At 37.7% G+C, this 27,154-nt stretch overlaps 1 protein-coding gene across 1 annotated transcript in view; it reads right to left on the reverse strand.

Moving 5' to 3' along the window:
* Nep3 (M13 family metallopeptidase neprilysin 3) overlaps positions 1 to 27,154 on the reverse strand; it is a 189,635-nt gene that overhangs the window by 54,612 nt on the left and 107,869 nt on the right. The window contains exon 8 of the mRNA XM_089090512.1: positions 26,454 to 26,602. Coding sequence (XP_088946638.1) covers positions 26,454 to 26,602 — 149 coding nt within the window. The remainder of the gene's footprint in view (positions 1 to 26,453; positions 26,603 to 27,154) is intronic.

Here is a 27,154-nt window from a genome sequence, read left to right on the forward strand (position 1 = left end):
ACTGACGTGGAAGCTATTTATTTTCTCTGGTGAAATTAGAAATGAAATGTGTTCTTTGGTAAAATTCAGAAGAGATCTTGAACTTTTTTATCTTCTATGAAAGATTTGGAACAGTATTTTAAATTTTTTCGTCTGTTTGAGAAAAATCTGAACTGAAGTGGAAAATTTTTATATTATTTTGGGAAAATAGAAATGATCAATAACTTAATTCATTTTCATTGAGAAATTTCATAATCGAAGTTGAACTTTTTGTCTTCCGGGATAATATTTGGAACAGAACTTTAAATTTGACTCTTTGAAAAAGCTCGGAATTGAATTTAAGAAAATTTAGAATTAAAGTGAAACTTTTTATCTCCATGGAAAATAATCACAATCATAGCATAACTTTTCCTATCTTCTACATCTTCTACAGAAAAATTTAGAAGTGAACTTAAAATTTTTTAAGTCTTGGTGAACTTAAAACTGAAGTGGAAGCTTTTTATTTTCTCTGGTGAAATTAGAAATGAATTGTGTTCTTTTGTAAAATTCAGAAGAGATTTCTTGAAATTTTTTATCTTCTATGAAACATTGAGCCTGCTAGTAGTATCTTTATCTCTAAAAATTCTTTTTCTTTCATCTCTGACCTTTTTAATAGATATTCTGAACGTTTGACGTTCTAGCATGCCCTAAAATAATGAACACTTAACAAAATAAAGCATAAAATATTTTTAATGAAATAATGAGATGTAAAATATTGAAATAAAAATACGTTAAATACATTATTACACATTATTAGTTCACTTGCGCCTCACTTTCCCTCAATTCATCTTTATATTCATTGATGATATTGTCTGCTAATGTCGTTTTTATTCTGCCTGTCATTTCACTGTCTACTGTCACATTATTTTTACATAGATGGCAGTTTTGGCATATTGACAAGATATGATTAATGAAATTATTGCAGGAGTATGCTTGTCTTCTCCTTCTTGTTCTCTTTAAAATGCTAATACCGGAAAGATGATGATAGGATTTATCAACAGGTAATGTGTTACCAGAAACCCTAGCAAGGAGTTGTCCCCGATCATCGACAATTATTTTTAAGTTTGCATTATCTTTGAGCACTAAGTTCTCTGGTAATTTTACTCTTGCATATCCACCGCTTACACAATTGAAATTCTTGGGTACTCCAAAGATATCTAACTTCTCACTGTCATGACAACGCTTGCATACATTTCCAATGGTGTTATCGCTTGCACTCGTTTCATAGTTCAGGTATTTCTCCTTGTCTGCATTCAACACGACGATAATTTTTTTAAGTGGACATACTTTCGTCGAATAATTCATTTTCACTTGTTTACAGATATGAATTGTGTGTTTATCCTTCCATTGCGTAAAAAATACTGATTTAATGCATGCAATAAACTGGGTAGTGTCGATAACCTGCCATAGAGTACCAGTGGGATAGCCACGTCGTGTCCATGAACAAGCACAGAGTACGATTGGTAGAGCCGTAAGCATATTTAATGTCATTTCAGGATACATAAAAAGTTTAAAAAATACCATGTTAAAAAATTCAAGAAAGTATTTACGAATTGGGGAGGGGACTCTTTGAGGTTGGAAAATGGGTTTAGGAATGACATTATGAATGGAACTTGTTCAGAAAAGATATAATAAAGCCATAAAAAGTATTATAATGTGGGGCTCAGGAGTCTTTGGAGGTCCGGGGGCCTTTTGAGATTGGGTGGTCTTTTGGGAGCCCGGGGGACCTTTGGGGCCCAGGGGAGGGCCTTTGGGGGTCTGGGGGACGGGGTGGGAGCCGGGGGAACCTTTGGGGACCGGTGGGGTTCCTTCGGAATTGGGGTATGGGGAGGGCGTTTGGAGGATAACATTTCGAAATTTTTACTTTTTAGTTTAATTTTTGCGGCGCATCCCCTGCGGTGCATCCCCGCGGCGCATCCTTGCGGCGCATCCTCTGTGGCGCATCCCCCGACCCTGCGGCGCATCCCCCTGCGGCGCATCTCCATGCGGCGCATCTCCATGCGGCGCATCTCCATGCGGCGCTTTCCTGGCCCGCGGCGCTTCTCGGGCCCGAGGGACCTTTGAGGACCGGGGGAGGGCCTTTGGGGGCCGGGGAGTCCGTTGGAAGCTCGATGGGCCTTTGGGGGGCCCGGGGAGGGCCTTTCGGGGTCTGGGGTGGGCCTTTGGGAGCTTGGGGGACCATTGAGGACCGGAGGCTTCCTTCGGGGTTGGGGTAGGGGGATCGGAACCCTTTGGGGTTGGGGTAGAGGACCTCACAACACTGTTCAAATGAAACTTGTGTATTATAACGACCACAGAGTTTCACCCTCAAATCCTCATCCAAAATCTCTTCAAAAATCTTTCGCCGAAATAATTCCATAACCTGTCTAAAACAGTTTCGCCAAAATTATCCCTAAACGTAATTCAGCGTGTTCCTTTTGTTTTACTCCCACCCCTCACCCCTGCTGCCACCTATAACTTTTTTTTAACACCATATATGGGCATAGAACCACGTGGTTTATGGACTTTGTCAGTGAGAATGAAAAAACAGGAATTTTGTCACATTTATGGATGGTTTTATGGACTTTGTCACTGAGAATTTAAAAAACAGGAATTTTGTCACATTTATGGATGGTTTTATGGACTTTGTCAGTGAGAATGGAAAAACAGTATTTTTCTCACTTTGCTGTCAGTCATTAATCAAATTGTTTCCGGGCAAAGTTTAGTAATGTCTGACAGCGCCCATTTTTGTCAAGTGAAGATATTCTGTATGAATTTCCTTGCTGCTTCCAACCTTCGGAGCCAAAAAATATCAAGGATGTTGACTTGGTCAATGAAGAAAATTATCTTAAGCTTGGACAGGTGTATCTTGGTCTGAACGCCAAAGCCGTCTTTCGGATTTGATGTCTAATACCCAATCCGCCGATAGCAGCAAAAATTCCAAGAGTATTGTCAGGGAATTTTACATAGAAGCAGTAATACAAATTCGAAAAAGATTCCCATTTGAAAGTAAAATCTGCAAGTTTGTTGAGCTTGTAAATCCGTCTTTCGCTCTTCCAGGAAAAGCTGAAATCTTGTAACCTTTTTCCACATCCTTTGGGCTTGCTTTGTGGAACAAAGCAAGCATTGAAAGGGAGTGCTGAGTGGATAATTTCTGATCGTTGTAAGTTTTAATTTTGCTCCTTACTTTCAGTTGAAAAAACTTGTTATTTTTTTTTATTTCTGATCGTTTTTCAAGTAGTACCGACGAATCTGCCTCTCCCCTGTGAGCAAATACCCCCCCCCCCCGTCTCACGAAAATTATTCCTTGGAAGTTTTTTCTCGTAAAATCCCCTTTCCTCAGACAATTCCATCCCTGTTGAAAACTACATCCAGAAAATTTCTTGCGGACAATTCCACCTGGAAAGTTCTCTTTAACCTACTAACAATTGAAAAAAGACCAGTTTTTCATTTAATTTTTAATCGTTTTTCAAATCATACCAGAAATCCCCCCTCCGTGGAATATTTTTCCTGGAAATTCTTTCTTCCCAATGGAACGTTTAGCCCGCAGAAAATCCTCCCATTGAGAATTTCTCCCGAGAAAGATTCCCCCATGCGAAATTCCTCCCTCGGATGATTCTCCGATGGAAATTCTCTTCCGCAAAAAATACGCCTCACGAAAAAATCCCCTAGATATTTCAACGCCTTTGAAAATTTTCCCCGGAACTTCTGCACATGTAAAATTGAATTGGCAAAGAGAAAGCAAGTCAAATAAAAAGAATTTCGTATAGAAATTCTGGCAAATACCGTCGTGTAAAGTTTTCTCTTTAAATTTCGCGCCTGGAAACTTCCCTCCCCATGGAAAATACTCCCTGTGCAAAATCCCCCCGACAGAAAATTCCACCTCCCTGAAAAATGTCTGTTTACTTCCCAAAAATAAAATACTACATGTAAGAAATAGGTTCATGGAAGAAAACACCTTTCAATTGGTTCATGGGCAGCGATAAATATTCTATCGTTAATTAACACAAAGTAACACAGGTAGGAATGGGGATAGACTAAAAGAGTGTGCATTTTGTTCTAGGGGCAAAAATTATTTTGCCCACATAGTAAAATAAAGGACAAGAAATTACTTAAGTTGTAGCTCGAATCTGGATAAAGTTGTATTCACTAAGTCAACATAATAATTGCAATACGTCTGACCGTTTATTATTTTATTTTTCACCCATCAATACAAGCAAAAGTGACGGAGTGCACAAAGAAAAAGAAAGAAAAGTAAACTTCTATGAAGACAGAACTGAGGTACAAACTTCTACACACTGCTATTTACACAAGCTTAAAGAAAACTATATACGGTAACACAATAGAACAGAACTCAGTAAAACAGAGAACAATATTACGGTAAATACATTTACTATTGTAGCAACAAAAAAAAGAAAAAAAAATGAAAACAATAAAGATAAAAAACAGAAAACAACAATACGGTAAGTACATTTACTATCGTAGCAAAATCTTCTTCCATGAATGGTTATTTATTTTATTATTAAAACTTGTTGTTTGTTTTTCAATTGCTGATGTAGGGTCTGCTAGTTTATACTTGTTGACGAGGTGCGTGTTACGTGTCCATGAAGGGAGTCTTGATAGGTATTTTGCATATTTGAAAAACGTTGACATGAGTTTTTGCCTAGAGGTTTAAGAAAATATTTGCCGAAATGGCCTAAGGTAAAGGAAATGGGGAAGAACAAGTGCATTAAACAGTCACGCAAGGATGAAACGGTTAAGGCTATACGTTTTAGCAACTAGTCGGCTATAAGCGAAGCAAACTCGTCTTTCAAAATACTGTGACAGCAGGTTTCTTGTGTGATTTAGAGTCCGACCTACCGAGAGCCCTTGACAAGCTATGTGTTCAGCTGGTGTTACTGCTGTGCTTCCGAGTTGAATCGACTGGAGCTTACGTCCCTCTGGCCAATTGAATAGTAAGACTTCCGACTTAGAAGCATTGAATTCCAAACCGATCTGTGTATACTGAGCTTCAAACGTGCTAAAAATTTTCTTCCTGAATCCCACTCAGCTGTCGAGCAAGGTTCAATAGATCATCCGCAAAACAAATCATACAGAGATCAATGCCGCTCAGGAGAAACGTAGTCATATGTTTTTCTTGCGCTGAAATGACACTGTTATTAAACGCAGGCACTGATGTATGGGCACCTTGTCGGGCACCTTTTAGAACTGGAACTATAACTTTCATCTTTCTGTTTCCCCCTCAGCAAATCTAAGCTCCGCCTCATGGTGCTCATACATGTCTTTTAGTGGTAATACCTCGTTGCGCTGAATACCGCGTTTTGCCATATCAAGGATAATCTGCTCGTGTATTAGTGAATCGAATGCTCTTCTTATATCGTATATACCAAGCGCAATCGCTTCGCCAGAATTATCCTTATCGACTAGAACAGATACAAGTGCAATTAGTGCATGCTCACACCCCACCCCATGCCAAAATCTAAATTGATATGGTGGTGTATAACACTTAATATTAATGTCTTGTACAATCAAGAGTTGAAAAACATTGCAAAAAGTTGTAGATACAGTGATTGATCTTAATGATGCACGTTCACCCGGCGGTTTATCTTTTTTTGGCACGGGGATAAGACCCCCGGTACAAAATGTTATATGGAACCAACCCCTCTGCAAACATCATTTGGTAAAGTAGTGTGAGGTTTTGAATGAGCATTGGTGAAGAATTTTGTAAGTACAGTGCAGATATTCTGTCTATATCTTTCGATTTTTTCTTTTTAAGGTGTTACAGAGCATCTCTAACATGACAAGCTGATACAAAAAAAAACCTCGCGTTTCAGATTTTACTTAAGTAAATTACCCAAATCCTGCTTATGTTTTGCGCTTTTTGCGGAGCCGAGCGATGAAAACTCATGTGCATAATGTGCCTTCCTTGTCTCCCGTGGGATCGACGAGGTACTAATTTCTGGCTTCCTATCTTGAAACGATCTCCATACGCTGTTAGGTTCTGCAAAGCGTCATCAGACGACTTGCTAATAAGATTAACGCGGTGACTTGCGAGTTCTTTAAAAAATTTTCTTTTCGTAAGCAATCTGATATCGTTCACAATCCCAGTCCTCGGCCGCCCACAATCATTCCACACTGGGAACCAGAATTTTGTTTTATCACACACTTCAACCAGAGCAAGATTCTGGGATCATCCCTCAAATTGTGTACCAATTTTGATTCTCTTTGTCGGAACTGCAGTTTCTTCAGCGGACAGGAGTACATGAGATATCTAGGCACAATATAAACTAAGCCGAATTCACACTTCATCATTAGGTGCTGCAAGATCACCTGAATTCATTAGCAGATTATATGGGACTTTAATTTTATGTAAAATCCTATCACTCACCTCAGCATATACATCACAGTTAATTCTATTCCAATCCTTTATTTTAACCCTTTTTTTTTTTTTTTTTTTTTTTTTTTTTTTTTTTTTATTTTTGGTGCCGACAGGGGTGTATGCTTAGCCAGGCTTGTGTTAGGAGAACCACAAGGTGTTTTTATTTTGAACTCGTTCGGGAAGTGGTCAGAGGAGTAAGCTGTATCGTGTACTGTAATGTGTGGGGTTTAGCTGTTTGGAACAAATTGCGTGGTCCAGGTCTGAGGTGTGTACGATGAAATGTATATAAGTGAAATCTTTATTTTTAACTAGCACAGTCAACGAATCTTCTAGAAGGCCATGAATCATACTCTCAAGAGCTCCTGAGATGGGATCTCCTTCATCAGAGGGCTCCGCACTAAGCCCGCAATTAAAATCCCCTAGTACTACTGCCAGGAGCTTCTTAGAACAAATTAGACGAATGCAATCAGACAAATCAGCGACACTTTGAGCAAACATACATTCAGAACAATCATTATGATAATCAGTCGGTAAATATACATTAATAACTACACAACTATGCACCTGGATAGCAAGTATATTCTGCGATGTGAAAAATACCTTCGATTCAATATATTTCGTCATATATGTTGCAAACCCACCGAGGGCCTACCCATTGTTTGTTTGCGCTCAGCGGGGATTGCATGCATCACATAGGTAGGAAAAATGTCAAGCTGATTCACAGCCATAAGAATAGAAAATGCTCTTGGAAACAAAAAACGCTAGTTGACTTCAAAAATTCACATAATACAGGGTAAAATTCACACTTTCAGGGAAATTGCCATTGATGTTCCAGGATATCAAGTTTACTGTACTAATGAATGAGCAACTTTCGTTGTAAACATAGCGGGCCTATTCACCGGGTACTATACACTATAACAGGTATGATCCCTCATATTGCAATTTAAACAGACTGCCGGCTCTTTGCACTTACTATCGTGGTCAGAGACGTGCCCTGTTGATCCACACTGAGATAATTTGGGCTTTTTGTGCAGTCTGCGGCCAAGTGACCGACTGTATGACACTAATAGCATCGTCTAGGTAAGAATATGAATTTTTCGGCTGGTAGCCTCTCATAACGCACTTTCACAGAGTCCCGAAGGAAGGTCTCGAGTTCATTTCGAGACTCAAAGAATATATTGTAAACTCTAGAATTTCCACACTGTAGTATTTTTGCTGCGTTTGGAATTAGTGCTTTCAGTAAATCACCATCATGGTCTTTTGGAAATCTCTTTAAAACGCCCACACAGCTCGGTGAGCGAACAGTGGCCGAGACACCGCTCGGATTGTTCTTCAGAGCTGCAGCCATTGCCTCAGCTGTCTTTTTAGATTTGACCACAAGATTCCAGTCAGTCTTAGATTTTTTAAGTCTACTTATTTCAGTACTATCTGGGAAAACGTTGTCTATAAAGTCTTTTCTTGCAGCAGGTGTATCCAGATCTGCAGGTAGATTTTGTAGAACAACAGCATAGCTGAGTCTATCTACTGGTTTACTTCTTGAAATTCAAGGGACAGGCTTATTTTGAACCATTTCATACAGTCCCTTTACTTATCTCCTAATCTTATTCAGGTGAGAAATGGCGGTGGCAGAGGTACATTCACTTACTGTGGACACTGAGCAGGGAGAGAGAATAACAAACATTGGGATTGTTCCCTTGTCACGACTTTCTGCTAGTGAACCACTTGCAAATTTCTATTACGTTTTCTTCCTCCTTTTTTGGGTGCTTTACAAGACGGCTCTCAATTTTCAGCTCTTTACGAAGCAGCACGTTCGCCTCTAGTATGTCCTCAAGCGGGAAGAACCTCAGTACAGACGTGACAATTACGTCTACATTTTCTCCTGCATTAATCGATGGCGAAATATGATTCAGAACAGGACTTAAAATCACGTTCGGAGATGCAACAGTGACGCTTTGTTCATCCATTTCAGCCGCCAGAGTAAAATACACCAGACGTTTTTTGGTTTCGCCAAAAAAAAAACTACAGCATCTTTTGGTGCACTCGTTTTTGGCGTATCCAGCAGAACTGACAACACTGGGCAGCGCAAAATTCATGCTTTACGCATTACGTGGCTTTCGGTAGAATGTATATTGGATTCAGGGTACTAAGCTGGACTTCGTCCCGAGGAAATGGCCAGTTACTACCGACTGTCAATCGATATTGTTGCTCCTACCTGATCGTTTTTAACGAATTATTCTTGATGATTACTGATTTGAGACGAAAATCACCAGATAAACTAAACGTGCATATCAGCAGCGTTGCAATCCAATCGATTTATTTAAACTTATCTCTCAGTTTTTCAATTTGCTTCAACACGAGAAACAGGTCGCTCTTTACTTAGTGCACACTAAGTGTGTATACACAGATAATGTGTTGGTGAGAAAGTGTTTACTCTCCCCCGGGAAAATACCCCCCAAAAAACTCGGGAAATACGCCCCAGAATATACCCCCCGGCAAATGCCTCCGTGGAAAATACCCCCCCCCTCCCACAGAAATACCTCCCGAAAAATACCCCCATGGAAAATACCCCCTGCCCCCTCCCCTCCCTCGCGGAAAATCCCCCGTTGGACCCCCCCCCCACCCCTAGGAAAATACCCCCTGGAAAATATCCCCAGCGGAAATTCTTCCCTCGCAAAATAAGCCCTAGACCCCCTCCCCCCGGCTGGTTGGTTTCCAATCACTTTCGACTTATAAAAATAGGACTTGAACTCTCAATCTTTTACCTAATGAGCACCCTCCGAAGTATTTGCTACCATGAGATTGAGGTGTGGATAAGGACAAGGGCGTTTGCAGAAAATTTTCCAGAGAGGAGCCAGACACCAAAATAGCAGCGGTGGTTGGATGACAGTTTAGGTGGTCTAGGGCACCAAACTACGACTTTATCCCGAAGAGGACGAATTTGCAATCGATTTAAAATTCTGAGAAGCTAATTGATTTAAAAGTATCAATAACTATATTTTAGGCTTCCCAGTTGCAAAAGAAGTAATGCCACACGATGGCAGTACTGGATTCAACCAAATTGATTTGCTTTATTTGTAATGAAATTATGCTACATTTGATGATCTGTAATTGTGTATCAGCTATAATGGGGGTAGGATAGGTTCCTACAAAAGTACATTTTTTTGGACAAACTGCTTACTCTTCATGAGGCTTCAAATAAATGTCGAAAGAGGAAAGGGGGAGGAGGAATTCCTCAAAATGTTTCTCTATACAGCTATTATGTTAAATTCCCATATCTACCAGCTCAGAGTTGGAAACGGCAAGGCAGGTCATCATCAGCTCCACCATGAAAATTCTTTGGGGTGGAAAATACTGCTAGGAACTTAGTTTTCAGCACTTTTCAATGGTAATATTTTTTTTTCTATTTATATGAAGTATATTTCAATGTATTTAAAAAATATATGTAATGTATTTAATGTATCAATAAGAAAATCCTATTTTAGATGTTGTGATGGCTTCAGTTATGTAGAAGATCAAAAGTCTCAGAATTTCTATCCATACCGACAATAATACTCCTTTTCATCAACCCAAAATTCTGTAGTAGTAATATTGACAAGGACTTACTACCAAAATTGCTGTTCATCACTAATTTTTTAAACATATTGAATGTTTTTCCAAAACTGAAATAGCAAATTTAAACGCAGAATGGCACTTATCAACGTTCAATTATTGGTTAACACATTTTAAAAGTAATTAACCAGGGATTTAAGGACCGGTACCTCAAATTATATCTTGGTTATCTCTGGGTATGATTTAGAAAACAATAAGAAATAAAATAAAAAAAAGAGCTTTTCAACTGAAAGCAAGGAAAAGATTTGAAACCTATTTGAACAGCTTATTCTTTATATGAAGGGGGATGTCTCCTCCTTAGCTCCTTACTTTTTGCTATTAAGGTTGGATTTTTAAAAATTTTCTAAGAAAATTTGCAATTGGAAAAAAAATTTTTTTCAAAAGCACTAAAAAACTTATGTTTAATGAGCAAGGGGTTGAAAAGGGAGCAGTCCCCCTTATATACAGAGTAATTTATATTTGTTTTAAGTTTTAAACTTCCTCCTTACTTTAGTTGAAAAACCTTTTCTATTTGTTTAATTACATTTCATCAAACTGTAAGTTTAGTCTTACCTATCAAAAGCTACGAGCCTGAGAAAATTTGTCTGATTTTCGGAAAAAGAGGAAATACCCTCTTGAGGCCAAATAATCTTAATGAAAATCACACCATCAGATTAAGCGTATCAAAGAACCCTACTACAGATGTTTCAAGCTCATATCTGCAAAAATGTGGAATTTTGTAATTTTTACCAGAGGAAAGATCACGGATGCATGTTTATTTGTTTTTTGTTGTTGTTTTTCTTTTCCTAGAGGTGATTGTATCGACGGGCTTAGAACTTCAGGATAAGGCTCATTCTAACGGAAATGAAAATTGCTTGTACCCTTTTTGAGTGATCAAAAATCGGAGGGCAACTAGGCCCCCTCCCACGTCACTTTTTTCCCAAAATTGTCCTAACAATATTTTGAGATAGCTATTTTCTTTAGCATAGTTGAAAGGCCCGTTAACTATGTCTTTGGAGATAAAATGACCCCCTACAGCCCCTGGGGAAAGGTTTTTAAGTTATAAAAATTGCCCTTTGTAATTTGGTCTTGGAAATCATGCATACATTTTTCGAGTGGGGCGGGGAGGACGAATTTTCTGTTGGGTGAATTTTCAATGGAGAGGATAGTTTCCAGGCGGTAAAATTTTCCGACGAAATTTTATACTGTGTGAACTTACTAGAATTTATATACGAAATTTCTTTATATGCTTTACTTTCTCTTTGCCGATTCAATTTTATGTGTGGAAATATTAAGGGTAAATGTCCAGGGTAAATTTTCGTCTGGATTGAATTGCCCAGAGGATATTTCTATGGGGAGGAAGATTTTTCCGTGGAGGTGGAGCCACGTATCCTGGCGTTTTAAAAAAAACGATCTGAAATAACAAAAACACATTTTTTCAACTGAAAGTAAGGAGCAAGATTAAAACTTAAAACGCACAGAAATTTTTACGCATATGAGGGTGTTGTCCCCTCTTCAACATATCGCTCTTTAAGTTAAAATTTAATTTTTTTCCAATTCTTTAAAAACGACTCCTAAAGCACAAGAGTCGTTTAATTAGAACAATAAGAAACTTTTTTTAAAGTGCCGAAAAACTGTAGCGTGAAGAGCAAGGTGTTGAGGAGGGGGGCAACCCGCCTCATATACGTAATAATTTTTGTTTAAATGTTGCTCCTTACTTTCAGTTGAAAAAACTTGTTTGTTTTTTTATTTAATGAAGCTTAGAAACAAACATTTTTCTAAAGGAAATGGAAAAAGTATGTCAATTAAAGTAAAAGTATTTAAAAATGAAAAAAGTAAGTAGTTACAAAAATACACAAAACAATAGCCAACATACAAAACTAAGATATAAACTCCCAGCATTCAGTTCTGTTCAGCAATGCTAATGCATTGGACAGATTTGTTTTGCAATATCAATAGTTTTGAACTTGGTTATCAAACACCAAAAATTTAATTAAATATTAAATAGAATAAAATAAAATTAAATCAAAAATGTTCAATTCAATATTTTTAATTTAATTTTGAATGTCAAAAGCTAGTATATTTGATACCTTTATGCTTCATAACTGTAAAAAATTAAATCTTTTTCTAACTGACACACAGATAAATACAATCGCTCCTCGAAACAAAAGAAAAATAGTAATAAAACATAAAAAATGTATCCGTTCAGGGGGAAAATACAGATATCCTTAGCATTCCGGTTAGGGGAAACATTTCTGATTATAGTGGCCTCATATATCAGCTCATGGGTACTCTTGCAATGCAAGCAAAAGTTGACGGCATATTATTACCGAAATCCCTCCTTATTAAGTTGTTTTCCTATTGTTTTTTTACAATTATACGAACTTTCTTTTGTTCTAATAACTGAACTAATTACTAATAAACAAATACATATTTAAGATCCCTATAAAAAGCTGATTCTTTGACTGAATGTTGTTAATAGTTAGGCTCTTATACTTTCGTTATTGACAAGGATAATTATTTACTTACTACTCATTATTATGAAGAATTCAATTTTTTTTTCCCAGCCAAATCATATTGGAAAAATGTTTCTGGAAAACTGGTTAGAGGTTGCTCAGTCACAAATTAGAACTTATATTTTCCTTATTATGGGTCAAAAACTATTGGCAGGCAGCCAACAATGGGGCAACAAGCATTTTTAAATGGTTTTTTCCCTATTCTGCTCTCATTCCTTTGGTTTCCTTATAATTACTTTATAGTTCCAAATTTCCAGGGGGCCATGGCCCCCTGCCCTCCCTTGCCAGCACCCATGGATGAGGAAGGGGCAGTCCCCCTACTATACGGAATAAATTTTGCTCATTTCGAGGTTTAATGTTACTCTGTATTTTTATAGTAACAGCACAGAACAGAAATATTCCCAGAATTCATAAGGGAACAGATAACAATTTTCCCTTTTTGATGCCTTTTTAAAAGTTTATTTTGTACCAAACCCCACTGAACCCACCCCCTCACCCCCCACAAAATACTGGTTACGGCCCTGGGGACCATGCACAAATTTCTACCTTCACACTCCCTCGTCTCTCCCTTAGAACTAATTCTATATTTATCTGATGGCTCAATAAGAGCTGGGATGTTTTGGCATTAAAAAGCACCCTTTGAGGTATCTCCCTCCCTCCCAAACTACAAAACAATCAGAAAACCCCATTGTAGAAGTTCAAATGCCTTTTTAAGTTTCGTAATTTGTCAATGGTTTACAGATAGTTTTTGTTATTGAGAAACATAGGGACATTTTTCGCAGGAGAGTTTTCTGCAGGGGGAGATTATCTGGGGGAATTTTCAGTGGGGAGTATATTTTGGGGAATAATTTCCTTTCAGCAAGGATATATTTTCCGGGAGATATCTTCCACGGGGAAGTGTTTTCCGGGGGGTATTTTTTCGCGAGGATATTTTCCGCGGGGAGGGTATTTTCCAGGAGGATATTTTGTGCAGGGGGTCTATTATGCGGGGTATTTTCCGTGGGGGGTGCTGTATATTCCTGGGGGATATTTTCCGGGAATTGGGGGGGGGGGAGTAAACAAGTAGAACTGGTGTTGACATAATTTGACACAATTACGCTACGTTACAGAATCAGAATGTGAAGTCACCATAAATTTCCATATTCTAGTGCAGCGACAGCGAGCAGATATAACATCTACTCTCTTACTCGCTGTCATCTCTTGTTAAACATATTTTATAATTATTAAAGCGACGAAAGGCGAAACTTTTGATCTAAACACAAACTATCCATCTTTACAAAACAAAATCTTAGTGTTTGTCGCTTATTTAAAAAAAAAGATAGTACCAAAATTTCTGAATTTCTACCAATGGTAGCGAAATACTTATTCAAACTCATCTGTTAGTTGCTGTGTATTCGTTAAGGATGGATTTACAAAAAGAATTAACCAAAACCATATGATTGTTTTACACGGTGAAACTGTTCTGCTGTCAGATCAGAATCTTGAGACATTCTTAGGTCTGGAATATACGCCTCAAGGGCTATATGATCCGCGCTGCTCAAAAGGCAAGTGCCCCAAATTAATCATGTGGCCCGTTCTTCATAGATACCTTATCATGTAAAGTAAAGAGCGAACCACGGCCCATAGTAACCAAAAGTTAAAAAACGCGTTTAGAAAAAAACTGCCTAGTGAAAATAAATTTCCATCTGACACTGATTCAGGAATGGTAACTATCGTTTCAGTTAGTATTAAAAATAAAAGTTTACTGGGAAAAGAAATTTATGGTTATTTCGAAAAAAGCCTGAAATCCCTCAAAAATGGCGTCAGATCAAAATGAAAAGTGTATCATTGGAATCAACATAGTCGAAAACCTTATTCAGGGAAATTACAGTCCCCAACCCTAAAAAACAAGAAAAATCACTGTTTCGTATGGGTAGCACTGATCTGTCTCCCTTTTTTTCTCCTTTTTTTCCAGGGCTAGCGATTTACCAAAAAATCATATAGAAAAGCTTAATGGCTCACTAGAAAGCTGTTTCTCATATCGACGTGTTTTTTTTATAAATTCCATCATCTGCAAGTGCCTTATGGCAAAAAATGCCACATTTTGTGCCATTTCTCAAGCGATGGGGCTAGTGGGCTACAAAAACATCGTAGACAGATGTGTAATAGCTCACATTAAGGCTATTTCTCATATCTACGTTTTATTTATAAACTCTACCACCTGCAACTGCCGAATGGCACTAAAATTGGCATTATTGATGCCATGTTCCAAGTGAAAAAGCTAGGGGTTAGTGGACTGCCAGAGCTTCTTAGAGAGATTTTTAATGGCTGATTTGAAAGCTATTGCTCATATCTACGTGATTTAAATCAGTTTTGCCATTCGTAGCTTCCAAATAGCACAAAAAACGGCACCTTTTGTGCCACTTCTTAAGTTGAAAAGCTTTGAAGTATAAAATGGTACCATTGTAATAATTATGTTCCAAAACCCTTAACTTGAGATTTACAAGAGGCCCTTCCCGTATACTCCCCCTCCCAGCCCTCTTAATAAGGCTCATTAGTCTGTTGGGAGAACTTACTATAAACTCTTTAACACGGTCAGAATCAGACGTCAAAAATCATGTTTAGGGAAAAAACTGCATAGTGGAAATAGATTGCTATCTGACACTGATTGAGGATTAATGACTATTATTTTAGTTCTTCTTAAAAGTGAGCTTTTATTTCGAGAACAAATTTATGATTATTTCAAAAAAATCCTGAAACCCCTCGATAATGGTGTCAGATCAAAAAGAAAATTGTACCATTGGAATCACCATGGTTGAAACCCTTATACAGAGAAATTACAGTCCCCCTCCTTGAACAACAAAAAAAATGACTTTTTCCTTGTTGTAGCACTGACGCCTCTCCTTTTTTTTTTTTTTTTTTTTTTTTTTTTTTTTTTTTTTTTTACCAGAACATCACAGAGAGCTGTATAATAGCTTATTCAAACGGAAATTAAATTTGCTAGTGTCCTTTTGAAGTGAACAAAAATATTGGGGGGTAACTAGCCCCCCTTCCCTCCCTGAAGGTCCCCTCCCCCCAAAGTCACCCAATCACAATTTTGAGATAGCCATTTTGTTCAACATAGTTCAAAGGTCAAATATCTTTGGTCTTGGTGATGATACGACCCTCCATACTCCCTGGAGAAAGGGCTGCACACTGTATCGGTATCGGGGTATTTATATCACGCGTATCGGCGTGAGCGTATTGTTATTTGGCGTATTGGTCTCGCATGTGTCTAGACAGATGTTTAACAGCTCATACAGAAGATATTGCTCATATCTACGTGAGTAGCGTAATTTCTTCAAAATCCTGAGGGGGGGTGGTGGCAAATCTGGATCCAATTTTTCCAAATCAAGTGAAAATGATAGTGAAAATGGAAAAAATGAGCCACATATTACCATAAAGGCAAAGATATACTAAAGAAAACTGACCTGTTTCTCTGGATGCTTGAATTATGAAGGCTTATCTTAGTTTTGACAAGTTTTTTTTTGCAGAAACGAAATTTCAGCCGGAAGGCAAAATGAGGTCTGGGGGCGCAAATTTGGGTCTGAAGGGGGCGGTTGCCTCCCCTGCCCCGTATCAATTACGCTCTTTCTACGCCATTCCTATAAATTCTACCATCAGCAATTAACTTAAAAACACACAGAAAATTGGTAGCATTAGTCTATGCCCTCTTGAAAGAAAAATTACTGGTACTTATGTATTATACAAACACTCCAGAAGGGCTATTAGGTTAATCATAATGAAAGATGCCATAACATGATGAAAATATAATACTTTATTTTATATAATAATATAATTGGAGCTAAATATTTGCACATTAAGGGGGGAGGGAATAAATCACAGAAAGGGGTTAAAAACCTAATTCAACTTAACTTTACCCCAACCCCCCAATCTGCAAATATATAGCCTAAATTATACAAGTCCAATGCATTCTGTCATCATTTATCCTTGTGGCTATGAAATCGGTTTGATCAGATCGTACATTCAGTAAACTTCACGAATGTTTGGTTTCATGGTGGCAGCGGTAGCTGCAACCTAGTAAAGAGCAAGCCACAGCCCATAGAAACTAAAAGTTAAAAACGCGTTTTGAAAAAAACTACCTAGTGAAAAAAATTGACATCTGACACTGATTAACGAATGGTAACGGGGTTAATGTTTATGAACGGGGTTAATGTCCAAGAGAGTTTTCGTGTTCGATGCGGAGTACGCCTAGGAGGCGGGTTATCCCCTAATGTTTTTCAGCTTTGTATTGCTATAGTGCTCTCTAAGATAGCTGATACTTGCTTTCTTTGTTTTTCTTATGTATCGTATATTGCTTACGCAAATGACATCCTAATTATTAGTAGGAGCAAATTTTCTTTGTGTAAAATGGTGGATAATGTGAGAAAGGGTTTTTTATATATTGGACTTAATTTTAAATTTTGAAAAGTGCGAGTATCTTTGTTTCAACGAAAATGCTACGAATTCTCCTTTGAATTGAAATTAAGCTTCTTTACGTTCAGTTGATAGCCTACGTTAGCTTGGTATTACTCTCAATACTCTGTGTAATAATATGTTTTGTTTTCGCCAGTCAGCTGTTAGGGACACCTGTACTGAGATTAGACGTGGCTATTACAAGATTGTTGCAAATCGGTCGAAATACAATCGCAAACAGGTTTGCCAACTGGACATATTTTATGTCCAAAGGACATATTTCTATGTGCCTGGACAAAATGACATAATAGGGCAAAAAATGGACATATTTTAGACATTTGGGACATAAAGTGGGCACATTTTCCAAATTTATGACGTAAAACAAATTACTTTCATAAAAAAATGTCACTCATCACCAAATGAGTGCTAAGACTTACATCTACTTTTTTTTAAGCTCTGTATTGTATTTTCCGGGGTTGCTTGCTCTTCCCTGAAGCACAGTTTCTGAAAATGCCTTCAAAATTCTTTCACCTATAAATGGTGTTAGTAGCCCTGATTTTTACTCTCCACGGTCAAGATAAAAGACAAGCTGTCACCTTTTTCATATAAACCTACTTCCGGCTTCCGAACGTCACACAAAAACCTCAATGAAAAGTTAACAAAATGAAACCTTTCGATTGTTGATGGTTTCAAATCAAAACTAAAGCCATGTTGTCAAACACACAGGGTAAATTCCTTCAGTTTGAAAATTTTATCAAGGGAAAGGAGCTGAGAGAAATTTAAGTAAGTAAGAACTCATTAAATTTATAAAGTATAAAAAGTATGATAGTATATATATATATATATATATATATATATATATATATATATATATATATATATATATACACACACACACACACACACACACACACACACACACACACACACACACACACACACACACACACACACACACACACACACACACACACACACACACACACACACACACACACACACACACACACACACACACACACACACACACACACACACACACACACACACACACACACACACACACACACACACACACACACACACACACACACACACACACACACACACACACACACACACATCTACGAGAGGCAAATTTTTTGCAAATTATATTATTGACTTTCGGAATAAAGCTTAAGCATACCACTCGATGCCTTTCTTATGTTTCCTTCCAAATATACAATCTTTTCTTTTTGTTTGGAAATGAATTTTACCCCCCACCCCTACTCTACTACTTGCAAGTTCAGGGCATATATTTGCACATTAGGACAAACTTACCTCTCTCATTTACATCAGAAATCCCGAATTTACCCCCCCCCCAATGCGCAAATATAGCAAACCCTGAATTGTTGTTATATAGGGCTGGGGTGAGGATTCATATCCGACATAAAATGAATTATTCTATTTGGAAGGAGCATAAAAAACGGCATTCGAGTGGTGTGTTCTCTTTATTCATTGCCACTTATGTGAACTGCGAAAAATTTGTCGAACGGGCTCCATGTCTGGTTTCCTTATACAAAGTATATAGTGGTGGGTGCCGCATAATGCATAAGTATGGGTGCCGCATAATGCATGAGTACCTATATATACATATAGTAGTAAATATATATAGTATGCATGAATACTATATATATTTACTTAGTTTATATTATTATAAAGCATTATATATAGTATAAGCCCTCAAATTGGGGCTATTGAGGAGGAGATGTTAATAAGACAGTTCCTTTTTTTATAATATGCAAAAACTGTAGTTATCAAACTTTGAAATTGATTTCGCTATGCCGTTGCCTCCCAGCTGCCTCTAATATGCAGACGTATAGATAGAAGAATTGTATTATTCCTATATGTTTCCCCGTTTCTTGCTTTCGTCAGCATCTATTTCATTTATGGTTATACTAGTTGAAAAAAGAGTGATGCATGGCAAAATGCATAGAAAATAATTAATTTTTTATATTTTATACATTTAGGAGGGAAAGCATGAGTGAAATCACTTTAAAAATTATATATATATATAGAGAGAGAGAGAGAGAGAGAGAGAGAGAGAGAGAGAGAGAGAGAGAGAGAGAGAGAGAGAGAGAGAGAGAGAGAGAGAGAGAGAGAGAGAGAGAGAGAGAGAGAGAGAGAGAGAGAGAGAGAGAGAGAGAGAGAGAGAGAGAGAGAGAGAGAGAGAGAGAGAGAGAGAGAGAGAGAGAGAGAGAGAGAGAGAGAGAGAGAGAGAGAGAGAGAGAGAGAGAGAGAGAGAGAGAGAGAGAGAGAGAGAGAGAGAGAGAGAGAGAGAGAGAGAGAGAGAGAGAGAGAGAGAGAGAGAGAGAGAGAGAGAGAGAGAGAGAGAGAGAGAGAGAGAGAGAGAGAGAGAGAGAGAGAGAGAGAGAGAGAGAGAGAGAGAGAGAGAGAGAGAGAGAGAGAGCGCGCGCGCGCGCGCGCGCGCGCGCGCGCGCGCGCGCGCGCGCGCGCGCGCGCGCGCGCGCGCGCGCGCGCGCGCGCGCTCTCTCTCTCTCTCTCTCTCTCTCTCTCTCTCTCTCTCTCTCTCTCTCTCTCTCTCTCTCTCTCTCTCTCTCTCTCTCTCTCTCTCTCTCTCTCTCTCTCTCTCTCTCTCTCTCTCTCTCTCTCTCTCTCTCTCTCTCTCTCTCTCTCTCTCTCTCTCTCTCTCTCTCTCTCTCTCTCTCTCTCTCTCGCGCGCGCGCGCGCGCGCGCGCGCGCGCGCGCGCGCGCGCGCGCGCGCGCGCGCGCGCGCGCGCGCGCGCGCGCGCGCGCGCGCGCGCGCGCGCGCGCGCGCGCGCGCGCGCGCGCGCGCGCGCGCGCGCGCGCGCGCGCGCGCGCGCGCGCGCGCGCGCGCGCGCGCGCGCGCGCGCGCGCGCGCGCGCGCGCGCGCGCGCGCGCGCGCGCGCGCGCGCGCGCGCGCGCGCGCGCGCGCTCTCTCTCTCTCTCTCTCTCTCTCTCTCTCTCTCTCTCTCTCTCTCTCTCTCTCTCTCTCTCTCTCTCTCTCTCTCTCTCTCTCTCTCTCTCTATATATATATATATATATATATATTTGAGAGGGGGACAACCCTTTTCATATACGGAATAATTTTTGTTCGTTTTAAGTTTTAATATTGCTCCTTACTCTGAAGTTAAAAAATACTTGTTTTTCTATTTTATTTCTGAATGTTTTTGAATTAATGCAGCATTGATTTTGGCTCACCGTACATGAATAATAAAAAAAAATTGTATATTAATTTTACTTTTTTGGCTAAATGGCTATCGCGTACTTTAGATCTTACGTAACTTACGAATTAACTTACGTGACCCCTTAGTCGATAGCTCGCTCTTTACGTCAAAGTTCAAATTTTCTTCCAGTTTTCTAAGAATGGCCCCTTAATCACATATGCCGTTAATGAGAATAAATAGCTAAAGTGCAACTAACAAAAAAGTTTACCGCAAAGAGCGAGGTAATAACTAGGGGGTGAACCCAATCATGTACGCATTAATTTCTGTTTGTTTTAAGTTTTGGTGTTTTAAGTTTTGGTTATAATTTTGGATACTCAGGGGACATATTTATGGACCGAAAAGTTGGCAAAAGTTGAAAAAATTATTTTTTTACTTAATTTCTTATTGTTTTTTAAATAATGCTGGGAAATCCGGTGCCCCCTTAATAGCAATGTCCCTTCCTCCACAAAAATCTCCTCCCGCGTAAAACCCGACCCCCCCCCCCCAACTAGCAGAAAAAATTGCACTGAAAACTTCTGCTTACTTCCCAATAACCAATTTTATATGTAAAAATTGGAAATAGTTCAAAACTTATAGACCATCCCCCGGATACTGTGGGTGTCATCCTCAAAGACATAGTTTTTTCATTTTTCGAACATGCTTAACAAAATGGTTATCTAAAAATTATGATCTAGTGACATTGGGATGCAAATAAGTGTGGGAGGGGGCTTAGTTACCCTCCATTTTGTTTGGTCACTGAAAAGGGGCATTAGAAACTTCAATTTACCTTCTGAGCAAGCGTATTAATGAGTTTTCTGATCTAGCCTAAGAAAATGTAAGGATGCCCAGAACAAAGAAAAACCCAATGATCCTTGCTGTTTTACGATAAAGTTACTTGGTCTACCACATTATTTAGCAGCCGCTGAAAATCTGTTTTCACTACTGGGCAAATCAAAACAAAGTTATAGAATCGTCCTCAAGTACACACGACTAGTTGTGTAACGCATGGCAAGAAACTAATTTGGTATTCCGATATGCTACTGGAATCCCTGATTTTACCTTCTTAAATATGCGAAAAATGTTCTAATTGACAAATAGCTAGTAGAGGAAAAAGTGAAGGTGGCACTCGGTCTGAACATAATCTTAAAAATGAATTCTCACTAGAAGACTTATCTAATGCTCCCGCCGACCATTTTTTGTTTTTACTTGTTTTTATGTATTTTGTGTTTTTACTGAGTTTTTTTTTTTGTTTTCAATATATTTGATGTTGACTAGCCGCTTTTAAAGATATTTCCAAAATGTCTTTTGGTCAATATCCCGATTGATAAGAAAAAGAGCCTCTAGGTTCTAAGATTTCGAAATGGACATATTTTGGACATATTTAAGACAAAATATGGACATATTTTGGCTATAAAGGACATAATTTTGGATACTCAGGGGACATATTTATGGACCGAAAAGTTGGCAACCCTGATCGCAAAGCTTTAGTGTTGCTGTATTCTGTTTTCTGTGACCATGCTATTTCAGGTATTTACATTTTGCTTATTAAGAATGACCTATCTAAATTAAGGAAAGGCTTTTATCAGTATTGCAAATTTTTGTTATATCTTCCGTTGTAACTTCGTAACCGCGGTATTATCAAAAAGTATAACACACCTGATATAAAGGGAAAACTTCGGGATTTACATATACAGCTGTTTGGAAATGCGAATGAAAAACTTTCTCTTCACCATTGATTCGTTTGTATATTTTGATAAATTATTTCTTTATATGTTTATGTTATTTCAAATACTATATTTGTTTATTTTTCTTTCCTTTTTCTCTTTACTCCACTAGTTTTCACATTGTTTGTGCAGTGGGTTATAAATAAATTATTATTATTATTATTATTAAATATTATTTTGGTTTGTCTTAAAAATAAAAGTTTATTGCAAAAAGAAACTTATGGTGATTTCGAAAAAAAGTCTGAAACCCCTCCGAAATAGCGCCAGATCAAAATGAAAAGTACAGTATTGGAATCAGAATTCTCGAAAAACTTATACAGGGAAATTACAGCCCCCTTCTTTGAACAACAAGGAAAATTGCTTTTTTGTATCGGTAGCACTGATCTGTCTCCCTTTTTTCTGTTTTTTTTTTTTCTCCAGGCCTAGCGGATCACCAGAACATCATAGAGAGATACTTAATAACTCATTCAAAAGCTATTTCTTATATCTACGTGCTTGTTATAAACTCCACCATCTGCAAGTGTCACATGTCACAAGAATGACACTTTCTGCTATTTCTCAAGTGGTGGCGCTAGCAGGCTACCAGAAAATCGTAAACAGATTTTTTATAGCTCATATAAAAGATATTGCTCATATCTACGTTCTTTCTATAGGCCTATATTCCACCATCTAAAATTTCCAAATGGCACTAAAAACGGCACTTTTTGTGTCACGTCTCAAGTACAAAAGCCGAGGCTATTTGGGCTAGCTGAACTTATAATAGTTATGATTAATGGCTCATTTGAAAACTATTGCTCATGTCAACGTGTTTTTATTTTTTTTATTTATTTTTTTTTATCAGTTCTACCATTAGTAAGTGCGATATAGCATTGAAGACAACACTTTTGGTTCCACTTCATGGGTGGAAAAGCTTCGAAGTACAAAACAGGTACTATTGTGATAGTTCTGAACCAGAACCCTTAACTGGAGGTTTACAAGAACCCTTACCTCACACTCCCGCTCACAACCCCCTTAACGAGTTTTATAGATCGTCGGCTCACCAGTAAGCTACTGAAACATTAGCAGGCTACCACACAATCGTGGGTAGATTTTTAATGGCTCAATTATAAGCTATTGATTATATTCACTAGGTTTTTTACAAATTCTACCATCTATTTGAAATCACAGATTTCAATATGAACTAGCTTCTTCGGAGAATTCGCAATGAACTCTTTGTCATCGTTGAAGCGTTATCTGCAACCTAGTAAAGAGCGAACCCCAGCCCATAGTGACTAAAAGCTAAAATTCTTTAAAACGGTATTTTTTCTTCTTTTTTTTCTAGGCCTAGCGGGTTACTAGAACATCATAGAGAAACGCTGAGGAGTACATACAAAAGCGATTTCCTGCGTACGCGTAGTTTTTATAAATTCAACGATCCATAAGTGCGGTTTTCCACAAAAAAGGGCACTTTATGCCATTTCTCAAGGGGTGGAATTAGCGGGCAACCAGAACATCATAAATAGATTTTTGATAGTTCATATATAGAATATTGCTCATATTTACGTTCTTCCTATAAATTCCGCCATTTGCAAGTTTCAAACTGTACTAAAATCGGCACTTTGAGTGCCATGTCTGAAGTGGAAAAGCTGGGGCTAGTGGCTACCAGAACTTCTTAGAGTGATGTTTAATGGATCATTGAAAACGTTTGCTCATATCTACAGGCTTTTATAAATTCTACAATTCATAAGCGAAATATACCACTGAAAACAACACTTTTGGTGCGACTTCTTAAGTGGAAATCTTGAAAGTATGAAACGGAATAATTGTAATAATTATGATCCAAAACTCTTAACTGGAGGTTTGCAAGAACCTGGAGGTCCCGCAGGCTCCTCCTCCAGGCCCCATTAATGAGCTACGCAATTAAAGTCCTACAAACACCGAGACATTAAATTAGATTCTTAAAAGCGTGGTTCTCTTAGTATAGCGCTGGACTTCAAATTAGATTATCATGCGTTTGATTTCTCCTTGGATTTTTTTTTTCAATCATGGTTTTTCCCTTCTTATCATTACTTTTTATATAATCTACTATTATTGCAAATGTGATGCACTCATTTTCCCAAACATATCCCAGGAGGACTCATTTTAAAGCTATTACTCATGTCTACGTGACTTATAAATTTTACCATCTATAGATGCCATATAGCACTGAAAACGGCACTTTTGGTGCCACTTCTTAAGTGGAAGAGTTCAAAAGCATAAGACGGTGCCATTGCAACAATTATGGTCCAAAGCCCTTAACTGGAGGTTTATAAGAGCCCCTCACATATATACGAGGCGATGTGATAACAGCATACAAGCTTTTAAATGCTGAGGATACCATTCCTGGCCTTTTCCAACCGGACAATTCAAAAAGAACTCGTGGTCCTTCTCAAAAGCTTTTTCGGAAACGAGCCAACACCAGACTAAGGAACAAGTTCTTCTCAAATAGAGTTGTCAGCTTGTGGAACTCCCTTAGTGAAAAAACAGTAATCTCTACCAGCGTGGATGCGTTCATGTCATCAGTGGATAGGGAGTGGCTCAACAAACCGTGGTGCATCATTTGGGAGGCCACAGATGATGATTAACTATCATCACTGAAGCTGGCGGACACAGGATTCGTCCTATCGCTAGCAAGTGCGATTTAAGGTAATTTAAGGTAATATTCCCCCTTCCAAACCCCCTGTGTAAGTTTCATAAATCTTCTACTCATCTTAAAAGTAAAAGATTATTGCAAAAACAAATTAACTAAAACTAAAAACTATTAAACTAAAAATCTACCGAATATTAAGCTTGAATGATTAATACTTTTGAATTAAACCTTCAAACTTCACTCCGATGAAGCCTGAGTGCTGGTTCTAATGACAGTAATTGAGGGAAAGAGACGTCCTTGCTTCCTTATTTTTTGCTCCTGCCTAGGTTTTGAAAAACACCTTTTTTTGGTTATTTCATTGTAAAAGGCACTTTTTTCTTTTGAAAAAAAAGGTGGAAAAACAGAAAGTGCACTTTATGGGAATGTGCACTTTATCAAGTCAAATTTATAAAAGTGACTAGGCACAAATATAAGGTTCTAAATGTGCCCTTAAACAGGTTCCTAATTTTTCAACTGAAACTAAGGAATGACATTAGAACTTAAAATGAACAGAAATTATTCCGTATAAATGAAAAAGATCATGGCAGGGTTGTTTCTACATTAAATTTGAATCAAAAACGAGCAAAGATTAATCTAAAAAAAACAAAGTTTTTCCAAGGGAAGTAAAGAGGGAAGTTGAAACTTAAAACGGACAAAAATTATTGCTTCACAGCCTATCTAATATATATATATATCAATCAAACTAGTATATTTATGTTTCCCTGTGTTTCTAGGATTATAGAAAACTAGCACTTTACTGAAAACACAAAATGATATAGGAGCCTTGGTACAGTAAAAGCAAACCTTTTTACACTTTTTACAGAATAAAACTGTTATCATTCCCTTTTAGGATCAATCCCTTTTAAGATAAATAACAATATATTTTAGGATTGTTGCTCTATTCTTTTTTTCTCGTTTAATTTGGTGTCACTTCTGCGCGATGGCTCATGTCAAAGCCTGGCTGTCGTTTTGGTTTTAAAAGGACATGTCTACCTTGTAGACAAGTTCGAAGTAAAGCCATTTTGATAGCATTAAGATTAGGAATATAGACTAGCTTTAGAATTTGTATCATAGCTTGAAATTCACTGTTGCATAGAGACAAATGACCATATTTTCAGAATTCATATTGTGTCTTATTTGATCTTCATTTCAAGCGATACTAAAGCATATTTCTTACATTTGAAGATTGCTTATTAATCACTATTGATATTTTAGCTTAAAGCACTCTTGAATATTATTCGAAAATGCTACCTGATAAATCAATTTCATAATCTATATGCTGTGCAATGACTTAGCGGTTATTAAAAAAATATTTAATTTTACGCTTATGTTTTAAAGATAATTTTAACTGTATATGGAAAGTTACTGATGTCACAACTGGTGTAAGAGTATGAAAAGCTTTTTAGATTAGTTTATTGTTCTCAAGTTTCATACTAATTTTTCACTCCCAAATCAATATTCCTATTTTTAATACTTGATTTTTGTGTTTTCAGTAAAGCGCTAGTTTTCTATAATCCTAGAAACACAGGGAAACATAAACAGATGGTTTATTTGTACTAGTTTGATTGATATATTTATATTAGATAATTTTTGTCCGTTTTAAGTTTCAACTCGCTCTTTACTTCCCTTGGAAAAGCTTTGTTTTTTTATAGATCAATTGTAGAAAAGGTGGCAATAACACACCGTGTTAAAACGCTATTCAGTTTGACTCAGCTGTTCACATTAATTCTATTTGATTTCATCGATACAATTGAAAGTTTAGCTTCTGATACGACTTTATTTCTGCCTTTTTTAGGTTTTAATATTGTTTTAAAATTCCTTTATTTTGTTTTGAAATTTCTATTTCGGAAAATACTTATTTTTTGAATTATTACATATAAAAAAAGAAGAAAAACGGGATTAAACTTAAACTTGTCAATCAATGTCAGAAATGAACTCACACTTTTCCTCCGTCTGTTGCCATGTAATCGGAGACAATTCTGGTTAAATCTCTCAAGTAGTTTGGGGCGTAAACAACCACCGATTGATTCACACTTATCGATTTGTTTAAAGAAGAAAAGGCATGAGAAAAATAATCAGGCCAACTGATCTGGAAAAAGAACAAGCTGATTGATAGTGACTTTCTGGAAAATTAAGTTCTTTGCAAAGGAAGTGAATATCTGTCGATATAAATAAAGAGGCCCTGGGTTGGCCCACTTTCTCAAAATCATTGTGATACATGTATGATATACACCCTACCACTCAAGTTGTTCATTCATTGACGCATTATACAACCGGTTTTTTCGTTAGTTTTTTTCAGCTTAGCGTGAGACAAGACAAAAAGAATTAAACATAATAGATGGAAAATATATAATCTGGGCTATATATTTGCACATTAGGGGGGAGGGGGTAAAGTATTTGGACAGTGTTAAGTTAGAAAACAATTCTTACTACATAATACGCAGAATTATTGTACATGACACATTAGGCATGCAGACCCGCTAAACTTTACCCTCACTACCCCCTAATGTGCAAATAGATAGCCCAAATTTGTTTCTAAAGTATTATATTTTATCTGACTTTGGTATATTTCATTAGGATTGACCGTCATGGAAACATATTAGAAGAATATTAGGTAGGGTGTATATCATACAAGTACAGT

This window comes from Artemia sp. Qi Xiang Cuo, chromosome 6, assembly GCF_049724085.1.
Source record: "Artemia sp. Qi Xiang Cuo chromosome 6, ASM4972408v1, whole genome shotgun sequence".
NCBI classification, from domain to species: Eukaryota; Metazoa; Arthropoda; class Branchiopoda; order Anostraca; family Artemiidae; genus Artemia; species Artemia sp. Qi Xiang Cuo.